The sequence below is a fragment of the Hylobates moloch genome, unplaced genomic scaffold, assembly GCF_009828535.3.
Source record: "Hylobates moloch isolate HMO894 unplaced genomic scaffold, HMol_V3 SCAFFOLD_11, whole genome shotgun sequence".
NCBI lineage: Eukaryota > Metazoa > Chordata > Mammalia > Primates > Hylobatidae > Hylobates > Hylobates moloch.
The window spans coordinates 91,539,827-91,551,119 of NW_026652286.1; the positions used below are offsets into that span (position 1 = coordinate 91,539,827).

At 40.3% G+C, this 11,293-nt stretch overlaps 1 protein-coding gene across 4 annotated transcripts in view; it reads right to left on the bottom strand.

Moving 5' to 3' along the window:
- Positions 1-393: 393 nt before the first annotated feature.
- Positions 394-11,293, bottom strand: part of DDX6 (DEAD-box helicase 6) — a 43,005-nt gene continuing 32,105 nt past the window's right edge. For all 4 annotated transcript variants that reach the window (XM_058446407.1, XM_058446405.1, XM_058446406.1 and 1 more), the window contains exons 8-14: positions 8,527-8,649; positions 7,379-7,507; positions 5,777-5,893; positions 4,889-4,952; positions 4,009-4,110; positions 3,316-3,498; positions 394-732 (exon numbers count right to left, since the gene is read on the bottom strand). In XM_058446407.1, the coding sequence (XP_058302390.1) occupies positions 3,323-3,498; positions 4,009-4,110; positions 4,889-4,952; positions 5,777-5,893; positions 7,379-7,507; positions 8,527-8,649 (711 nt within the window). In that variant the 3' untranslated portion in view covers positions 394-732; positions 3,316-3,322. The remainder of the gene's footprint in view (positions 733-3,315; positions 3,499-4,008; positions 4,111-4,888; positions 4,953-5,776; positions 5,894-7,378; positions 7,508-8,526; positions 8,650-11,293) is intronic.

Genomic DNA, 11,293 nt, shown 5'->3' on the forward strand with positions numbered 1-11,293 from the left:
GGATTGTTTTTTTAAATACATGTATTTACAGTGCGGATGAACTGCAGTTGCATATCAACTCCTCCACAAAAAGAAAAAAAAATGGTGTTTAACATTACTAGTAAGTTTCAACTTCTAGCCCTGGGCTCGAGTATTGGGTAGAAAGGGAAGAGACTTCAATCTGAAATCAAAATGAAAAGACATTTTTTAAAAGAAAAAGAAAAAAGGAAAGAGTTACTATTGTTGATTCCTCGGGCTGTGTCTAAAAGATGATATTCTGAATGGTCTCATAGCATAAGGCACTTCGCACAAATAAGTAATAAGCTCTTCAGGCTTAAAAAACGGATGAGTAATCAGGGAGAAGTTGAAATGCACTCGAGAGTCAGCTGTTGGAGAATTTTGAAATCATTGACAAGCTTGTGTGTTCATTAAGATTCTTCTCTTTTTAGGGTTTCTCTCCTTCTCTTCTTTCTTTTCCTTCCTTGTCCCCTTTCCCCAGAAAACATTTTTTAAAAACCAGCAGTTAGTGCAACTAATGTTCAGTCAGCACACAGTGCAAACAAGTGGAACAAAAAAGGTATATTCCTTCTTAGCCTTTTTCTCACCAGTTAAAAAAAGAAAAAAAAAAATGTCTGAGCTCTTTTAAGTCTTCATAGTTCCAAAATAAAAGATGAAAAACCCACAAAGAGAAGAGCATTCCCCCCAAAACGATGTGTCACAGATCCAAACGAGCCTTTTGTAGTTTGTCAAAGCCTACAGAAGAAGAGAATATAAAATTAACATTTCTGAAAGCAACACAAACTAGAATACATAGGTTTTCACAATCCTCATCCCAAATGCTCTTTTCTAGTAGTTTCTACTGACCCTGTGCCTACTACAGAATCTACTGGTTATAGGATTAAATAATTTCTGGTAGGCAACCCTGAGATAGATTGGGGGCCTGAATGAATGTGAATATTCTGGTAGCAGGCAGCCCTCACTCATAACAATTAAATCGGGGGGAAAAATTACACCTTACACAAACTGAATACTCTGCCAAAGTACTAGCAAATATTGGCTAGTTTTATACTTGTCCAAGGGTTTGTGTTTGATGTTTAACTTAAGGAAAAAAGAGTAAAGAGTAATTTAAAAATTATTTAAGTAACAATTGGTTGGGTGAGGTGGCTCCCGCCAGTAATCTCAGCACTCTGGGAGGCTGAGGTGGGTGGATCACCTGAGGTCAGGAGTTTGAGACCAGCCTGGCCAACATGGTGAAACCTCGTCGCTATTTAAAAAAGAAAGAAAAAAAATTTTTAAGTAACATTAGGTTACTTAAATAGGTAAGATGTTCACCTATAATTTGGAAACTATCCTTTGTCAAATCAGATTTTCTTTAGGAAATACTAAAACAACCTACCTTGCTTAAAGCTGAGCCTTGCTTCGTGCATTTCTAACTAGAGCCCAATAGTCATCAAAAGATGATAGAGGTTGGGCGTGGTGGCTCACACCTGTAATCCCAGCACTCTGGGAGGCCAAGGTGGGAGGATCATTTGAACCTAGGAGTTTGAGACCAGCCAGGGCAACATAGTAAGACCCCATCTTAATTAAAAATAAGATGGGAAGACAGGTTGTCCAGGAAATCAGAGTGGGTATTTTATTTATTTATGTATTTGACGGAGTTTCACGCTTACTACCTAGGAAATCAGTGGGTTATTTATTTATGAGGCAGAATTTTGCTCTTACCGCCCAGGCTGGAGTGCAATGGCATGACCTCGGCTCACTGCAACCTCTGCCTCCCAGGTTCAAGAGATTCTCCTGCCTCAGCCTCCTGACTAGCTGGGATTACAGGTGCCCGCCACCACACCTGGCTAATTTTCTGTATCTTTAGTGGACACAGGGTTTCACCAGGTTGGCCAGGCTGGTCTTGAAGTCCTGATCTCAGGTAATCTACCCACCTCGGCCTTCCAAAGTGCAGGGATTACAGGCGTGAGCCCAAGTGGCTTTTTTTTTTTGAGATGGAGTCTAGCTCTGTCACCCAGGCTGGAGTGCTGTGGTGCAATCTCGGTTCACTGTAACCTCTACCTCCTGGGTTCAAGTAATTCTCCTGCCTCAGCCTCCTGAGTAGCTGGGACTACAGGTGCATGCCAACATGCCCAGCTAGTTTTTGTATTTTTAGTAGAGATGGGGTTTCACCATGTTGGCAAGGATGGTCTCGATCTCTTGACCTCGTGATCCGCCCACCTCGGCCTCCCAAAGTATTGGGATTACAAGTGTGAGCCACCACACCCGGCCCAGAGTGGGTATTTTTAAAAGATGGCCATCCTCATAATCTGATTAAACATTTGGTAATAAGGTATTATGGATAGTTTTACCAGAGTGATTAATGTACTTACTAGAAATTAAGAGTAAATGCTAAAAACATTTTACATTTTCAGAAACGTAAATACTTCCATATTCAAAACTCCTGGCAATGCGGTGGCTCACACCTGTAATCCCAGCCTCCCTTTAGGAGGCTGAGGCGGGTAGATCACTTGAGGTCAGGAGTTCGAGACCAGCCTGGCCAACACGGTGAAACTCCTACTAAAAAAATACAAAAATTAGCTGGGCATGGTGGAGCATGCCTGTAATTCCAGCTACTTGGGAGGCTGCGGCACAACAGAATCGCTTGAACCTGGGAGGCAGAGACTGCAGTGAGCCATGATTGTGCCACTGTACTCCAGCCTGGGCAACAGAGCAAGCCTATCTCAAAAAACAAAAACAACAAAAATTCCCTCCCCCACCCCACAAAACTGCCAAAAAAGGCCAGGCACAGTGGCTTGTGCCTATAACCCTAACACTTTGGGAAGCCAAGGCAGGAGGACTGCTGGAGTTCAGGAGTTCTAGACCAGCCTGGGCAACAAAGCAAGACCTTGTTTCTACCAAAAATTTAAAACATTAGGCAGGCATGGTGGCATGTGCCTACAGTTCCAGCTACTCAGGAGTCCAGGAGAACTAGGCTGCAGTGAGCTATGATTGCACCACTACACTCCAGCCTGGATGACAGTGAAACCTTGTCTCAAAAAGAAAAACAAATTGCTGAAAAAGATTCTTTTTTGCTTTCATTATTTTAGGACTCTGAATTTAAGTACTGCTAATCTACCACATTACTCGGGAAGCTGCATTCAAGAACAACATTTACAGATTCTCGAATGAGACTAGAACCTCCCATAAGAGATATTATTTACTGTCATTTATGCTAGTGGGTATTTTTACCCTTTAATACTATTATATATGGTGTGACATCAAATTTCCCCCAGGAAAGAAGATTTTGATTTCCTTCATTTAAAGGTTCCTCTTAGCTGTCTGTCAGGGACATACATGCTTGTTAAGGTTTCTCATCTTCTACAGGCTCGCTGTGGTATTCTGCCACATACAGGCTCTTATCAATGTTGCTCGGAATAGGTTTAATTTCTGTTCCCAGCTGCTCCTCAATACTTTTCAGGTTGAAGCGATCATCATATGTGATCAAGTTGATGGCTAAGCCAAGATGACCAAAGCGACCTAAAAAAAATTTGTTTAAAAATTTTAATGAATAAAATAAAATCAACGTGAATTGTGCAAGTCAAGCAGTGGCAAAACCACACAGGTTTGATAATGATGTTCAGTGCCATTCTTAGTACGCAAAACAACTTCTTAATGGTCTTCAAACACAGGTTTTCCTACAACTTCAGGTTTCGCAGCCCAAAACAGTACTTTACCTTTCTCAAATGACAAAATGGCTGCTCATCTGTGTCAAAAACTGCCATAAAATACATACTAAACAATAGTCACAGACCCTACCACCTAATGAGTAATGTTCATGTGTTAATTTCATCTCAAATTAAGCAGTTATTTTAACTTTTCTTAATAAATGCTACAGAAGAATTAGAAATTAGTCTTAAATACCAAACAACTGAATTAGTGTTAATTCACTGTTCTCATAGCTACTCTATTTCACAAAGCAACAAAATTTAGTCATTACACATCTCAAAGAAGAACTTTTACCACGAATATCACCTCTTTTTTCCTCACCTGATCTTCCAATACGATGGAGATAGGTCTCTGCCAGCTTTGGGAAATCAAAGTTTATTACCACATTCACAGCTTGTATATCAATACCTCGGGTAAACAGATCTTAAAAAAAAAAAAAAAAAAAAGGTAATTTTCATTTTATCTTTCAATTTAGAAATCTCTCTCAGTACAATACTCTCTAACACATATTTCTAGCATAACCTAAGTTTATTAATTTAATTCAGTTATTCAAATGCATTTGCACATTACTGGCATTACCTTTCATAATCACATTATCATAAATAACTTTCTGCTCACAAGTTACTTTTTTCCAGTAATTGTAAGCAAGTGTTAAAAAATGTGTCTAAAAGACGCTGGGTGCACTCAAGCCTGTAATCTCAGCACTTTGGGAGGCCAAAGCAGGCGGATCACCTGAGGTCAGGAGTTCGAGACCAGCCTGGCCAACATGGTGAAACCCCTGTCTCTACCAAAAATACAAAAATTAGCTGGGCTAAGTGGTAGCGGGCACCCACAATCCCAGCTACTTGGGAGGCTGAGGCAGGAGAATCACTTGAACCCAGGAGGTGGAGGTTTCAGAGAGCCAAGATCGCACCACTGCACTCCAGCCTGGGTGACAAAGACTCCATCTCAAAAAAAAAAAAAAAAAAAAAAAAAAAAAGGCAGAGATGAGGTATGAGTGCCAGAGTAAGTCTTCTGAAGTTTCAGATATGGAACTCAGTATCAGGAGCTGACAAGAGTTCATTTTCAACTTCAGAAATCCTAAAAGTAGTGGTAGGGTCTGTCAGACTATGTCACAGGTTGCACTGTGTAATATGAACAGAGAAAGCAAAAAACAACTTGGGAGAAAAACACTGGGTAAAGGAAATACAAAAATACTCACCAGTGCAAACAAGATTGCGGCATAAGCCATTTCGGAAATCATGAAATACACGATTTCGATGTTCCTAGGAGAAAGCAAAGTATTCCATTTGATCAGCACTCATATACAGCCCCAAATTTCCCATAATTATTTCTCCTAGACAATCGGTTCTACCCAAAATCTGTTTATAAGTGATCCATGACATTAAGCTGCTTTCAAAACCAAATGAGTTAAGTTCTTGATCTCTTCGTCCACAGAAACTGTTGACTTACGAAATTTCATAATGTAGTTAACAAGTCATTTTGTTACAGTTTTAAATTATTTTTTGCTAAATCAAATTCTGAAATTTAGATATTGCATCTTTTTCTAAAGGCAAACAGTAAAGAAAAAAAGAAAAATCAGCCAGCTGAGGGGCCATATTTAAAAATCCAGAGCAGTGCCGTCCAGTAAAATTTCTGTAATACAGGAAGTATTTGTGTCTGTACTTCCAATTCCAATAAAGTAACCAGTAGCAACAGGTGCCTGAGCACTTGAAATGTGAATGTTATTGAGAAACTGATTTTTTATTTTAACTGATTTAAATTGCCACATGTGGCTAGTTACTGTATTAAACAGAGAAACATGGAAAGGAAGGGAAGAATAAAATTTTACATTTGTATCATGCCTGACAGCTTACAAAGTACTCATTTAAACATTTATCTTAATTTTCCTAACAACCTTGTAAGTTATGAATATGTACTATTATCCCCATTTTATTGCTAGAAAATTGAACCTGAGGGAGGTCAAAATGAAAGGTCCTTTGGCTACTAAGGAACAGTTTATTCTTAAACTCAGAACATTTAAAAGAACATTAAAACAAAATAAAGAGATTTCTTGTTAAATTTGTGCAAGTTCTAGTTTTATACTCACCTGCCTCATTTTAGCATGAATATAGAAGCAAGAATAACCCAGTTGAGAAATCTTCTTGGCTAGCAATTCAACTCGCTGAGAGGAGTTACAGAAAATGATCGACTGGTTTATCTGAAGCTGAACACAGAAAAAATAAGTATGAGAAAAATAAAAACCTTCATTTGGTTTGCCAAATCTTGAAAACACTAACCGGCAAACAAGAAACATTAACATGGTCTGAAACTTAGAATCTCATGATATGAGAGAGATGGTAAATTGTAAAAATTGTAAATAATAGATGGACGATAATAATATCTAAGATTTACTGTATTAGAGTATATTTCTTAAGGGCCACATAACTGTCAACAAGAGTAATACAATTGATTATCTGATTCAGTAGTTATGTTTTGTGTGTTTCCATTTAAGAATACTTTTTTTTTTTTTTTTATGAAATGGAGTTTCACTCTTGTCCAGACTGGAGTGCAATGGTGCAATCTCAGCTCACTGCAACATCCGCCTCCTGGGTTCAAGTGATTCTCAGGCCTCAGCCTTCTGAGTAGCTGGGATTACAGGCACCCACCACAATGCCTGGCTAATTTTCGTATTTTTAGTAGAGACGGCGTTTCAGCATGTTGGTCAGGCTGGTCTCGAACTCCTGACCTCGGGTGATCTGCCCACTTCGGCTTCCCAAAGTACTGGGATTATCGGTATGAGCCACTGTGCCCAGCCAAGAATACCTTCTTTAATATACTCACAACCAATGCTACTAGCACTGGGCAGCACTTCAGCACCATGTGTAGGGGCCAATTAAAACCGTGAAATCAGCAACAAAAACTTGAAAAACATGGCACAGACTGTGAAAAGGACCCTTGTTCACAGTATGAGAGCTAAACAAGAGGACAGAGATTGCCTTCTTCGACCTCAGCTGGGAACGTGCATGTCAGGTGACTTAAACTCTTTGCCACACTGTACATGTCCACAAATGACTGCTAAACTGCCTTGAGTATTAATTCTGAAGTTACAAATAAATTCTAGTGACTAAGCAAATTCACAAATACAGAATATGTGAATAATGAGGATTAACTCTAGTTAAGGTCAAAGTAGTTCAGAAACTATTCATAAGTGTATCTGTGACTTGTTAATCATTTAGTATCAACTTTAGGTCAACAACTAAACCTGCCTTTTAGGAAACACTATGAATTATTTTTTAATCTTTTTTTTTTTTCTTCTCGAGATGGAGTCTTGCTTTGTCGCCCAGAGCTGGAGTGCAATGGCGCAATGTCGGCTCACTGCAACCTCCACCTCCTGGGTTCAAGCAATTCTCCTGCCTCGGCCTGAGAATCCCAAGTAGCTGGGATTACGGACACACGCCATCATGCCCAATTTTTTTGTATTTTGTAGTAGAGACGGGGTTTCACTATGTTGGCCAGCCTGGTCTCAAACTCCTGACATGATCTGCCTGCCTCAGCCTCCCAAAGTGCTGGGATTACAGGCATGAGCCACCATGCCAAGCCAGAAACACTATGAACTTTTATACAGTGAAGATGGTGGGAAAATTGATGAAATCATCTGTTTTACTGGGACTCGAGAGGTAATATTCAACAGCAGAAGCCTACTTCTTACCCTGGAGAAAAGTGTGTTGAGGCAGTGTACTTTTTGGCGCTCAGTTACATATGCGTAGTACTGGGTTACTCCCTTCAGAGTTAGTTCCTCCATCAGGTTAATCTCATAGGGTTTCTGCAAATGGGAATTCGGGGGGGGGGGGGCGAAAAAAAGATGAGTCTTCTTCTTAAATGAAAGCAGAGTTCATCTCAAATTCAAAATGTACCTTATACGTTTCTGTCTGATAAAACTCTTGCTGTAAGGGATGCAACTCTCTTCAAAACAAAATATATGTTCTGTCATTACAGAATTTCTCCCCTGCCACCCTGAGACAGAATCTTGCTCTGTCACGCAGGCTGGAGTGTAGTGGCACAATCTCTGCTCCCTGCAACCTCCACCTCCCGGGTTCAAGTGATTCTCCTGCCTCAGCCTCCCGCGTACCTGGGAATGCAGGCACGCGCTGCCACGACAGACTAATTTTTGTATTTTTAGTAGATGTATTTCACCATGTTGCCCAGGCTGGTCTCGAACTCCTAACCTTGTGATCTGCCCGCCTTGGCCCCCCAAAGTGCTGGGATTACTGGCACAAGCCACCACGCCCGACCCGACAGAAATAAATTAAAATATAAGATCTCAAAAATGCAGCTCAGTTACTACAGGTTGATTATTCCTTACCCAAAATGCTTAGGAACAGAAGTGTTTCAGGTTTTAAATTTTTTCTAATTTTGGAATATGTGTATTACACTTAGTGACTGAGCATCCTTAATTTGAAAATTCAAAATCCAAAGAACATTTCCTTTTAGCATCATGTTCGTGGCTCAAAAGGTTTCAAATTCTGCAGTATTTTGGATTTCAGTTTAGGATACTCAAGCTCTGTTTTGTATACAGAATAATACTGGAATCAATTCAGCTAGCACCAATGGCTATGTCATCATGACACCAAAAACTAAGTGGAAGATGAGGAATTTAATTAAGTTACTATTATAACCTTCTTAAAAAGTCAGTTAATGTATGTAAAACAAATCTTTAATTGATCAACTGAAGAAAGAGCCAAAGGCTTGAAATAATTAGCATAAAGTATATTCACAGATATGAAGATGTAATTACAAATAAAAGCATACTCATAGGTCACAGGATGGCACTGATTCCAAGTACAGATTTATACTCACCATGAACTTCTGTACACTAAGAGGGAAAGTAGCGGAATATAGTAAAATCTGCCTGTTTTTAGGTAGCGTGAGAATAATATCCTCCATTATCTGCACAAAATCCTGTGACAGCAACTTATCTGCCTGCAGTAGAAAGAAAAGACAATTTTAAAAACAATAAAATAATGTCTAAGGTCTTTGGTTATGTCCAAGGTCTTTGGTTAATACATGGTCAAAGAATAAGGCATCATCCAACAAAAGCATCCATGAAATGTTCCTGGTAGAAAACAATAAATCCTCTCCAACACTGCAGAGAGTCAAATATGCAGAAGGGGGCAAAATCTATAAATCCCAACTTCCAGGGGAAAAAAAAAATTTACACTACACAGATAACCTCCCCCACTTTCTGTAACAGAATTTAATTTATTTATTTTTAGAGACAGTATTTCGCTCTGTCACCCAGCTGGAGTGCAGTGGCATAATCATAGCTCACTGCAGCCTGAACCTCCTGGGCTCAAGTGATCCTCTTGCCTGAACCTACTGAATAGCTAGGACTACAGGCACATACCTCCATGTCCAGCTCCACAACAGAATTTTAATGTGATGATTCTCATTAAAGAGGTAGTATGGTGTAGTGTTTAAAAGTACAGGTTCTGGCCAGGCGCAGTGGCTCACGCCTGTAATCCCAGCACTTTGGGAGGCCCAGGAAGGAGAATCACGAGGTCAAGAGTTCGAGACCAGTCTGACCAACATGGTGAAACCCCATCTCTACTAAAAATACAAAAATTAGCTGGACGTGGTGGTGCGCACCTATAATCCCAGATACTCGGGAGGCTGGGGCAGGAGAATTGCTTGAACTTGGGAGGCAGAGGTTGCAGTGAGCCAAGATCACACCACTGCACTCCAACCTAGGCGACAGGGCAAGACTACTCTGTCTCAAAAAAAAAAAAAAAAAGTACAGGTTCTGAGGCCAGGTGTGGTGGCTCACGCCTGTAATCCCAGCACTTTGGGAGGCCCAGGCAGGCGGATCACCTGAGGTCAGGAGTTCAAGACAAGACTGGCTGATATGGTGAAACCCTGTCTCTACTAAAAATACAAAAATTAGCTGTGCACAGTGGCAAGCGCCTGTAATTCCAGCTACTCGGGAGGCTGAGGCAGAAGAATTGCTTGAACCTGGGAGGTGGAGGTTGCAGTGAGCTGAGATTGCACCACTGCACTCCAGCCTGGGCAACAGAACGAGACTCTGTCTCAAACAAAACAAAAAAACAAAAAAAAAACAAAACAAAACAGGTTCTGGAGCTAAACTGCCAGGTTGAAATCTTGCCTCCTTCATTTCTTAGCTGTGTGGGAATGTTACAGAACTACTCTGTACTTCAGTTTCCACAACTCTAAAATTGTTAAAACTATTAAAATTTGGATGTTTACATAATGTAGTAACTACTTTACCGGGATTTGGAAAAAACTTGGCTAAGGCCAGGTGTGGTGGCTCATGCCTGTAATCCCAGTACTCTGGGAGGCTGAGGCGGGCAGATCACTTGAGGTCAGGAGTTCGAGACCAGCCTGACCATGGAGAAACCCTGTCTCTGCTAAAAGTACAAAATTAGCCCGGCATGGGGGCACATGCCTGTAATCCCACCTACTCGGGAGGCTGAGGCAGGAGAATCGCTTGAACTCGGGAGGTGGAGGTTGTGGTGAGCTGAGATCACACCACTGCACTCCAACCTGGGCAACGAGACTGTCTCAAAAAAAAAAAAAAACAAAAAAAAAACAAAAAAGAAAAAACTTGGCTTTCAAGTTATCCAGCCACTCCTCTTCTTAAAAATTAAACCTAAACTCTGGCATCTGTAAGAAAAAGACAAGAAGCTGAATTCCTATGAATGCCTATTTAACTGCATCTGAAGTATAAAACATATTTTATAAGCAAATTAAAAGTTGGATGTCTACATACTATAGTAACTACTTGACAGGATACCTACCTTATAGGTTCCTTGTAAAAATTAAATGAAAAAAAAAAAAAAACAAAAACATGTAAAGCACTTAGTGCTGGTACCCAGTGATTAATAAATGTTATCTCTCATTACTTAAAGATAAAAGCCTGATTTGAATTAAATGTTACCTAAAACACAGACCAGGCTGGGGGTAGGGTGGCTCATGCCTGTAATCCCAGCAATTTGGGAGGCCAAGGCAGGAAGATCACCTGAGGTCACGAGTTTGAGACTAGCCTGGGCAACAGGGCAAAACCTCGCCTCTACTAAAAATACAAGAATTAGCCAAGCGTGGGTGGTACGTAATTGTAATCTCAGCTACTCAGGAGGCTGAGGCATGAGAATCACTTGAAGCGGGGAGGCAGAGGTTGTAGTGAGCCGAGATCACACCAATGCACTCCAGTCTGGGTGACGGAGTGAGTCTGTCTCAAAAAAAATAAAAAAATAAATAAAACACAAACCAAATGTGAAAATAACCTCATGTCAAAACGTTAACAACGCTGATACACTATAGATCCTCCTTGACTTACAATGGGATTATGTTCTGATAAATTCATCCTAAGTTGAAAATATTACCCAAACCTACTGAACATCATCGCTTAGCCTAGCCTTTAAACATGCTCCACTTACCTTAGCTTACAGTTGGGCAAAATCACCTGACAACACCATATACTGTAGAGTATCGGCTGTCTGCCCTCAATCATCATGTGGCTGACTGGGAGCTGCAGTTTGCTGCTGATGCCCAGCATCATGGGAATATCATATAGCATATTACTAACCAGGAAAAATATCAATCTTAAAAA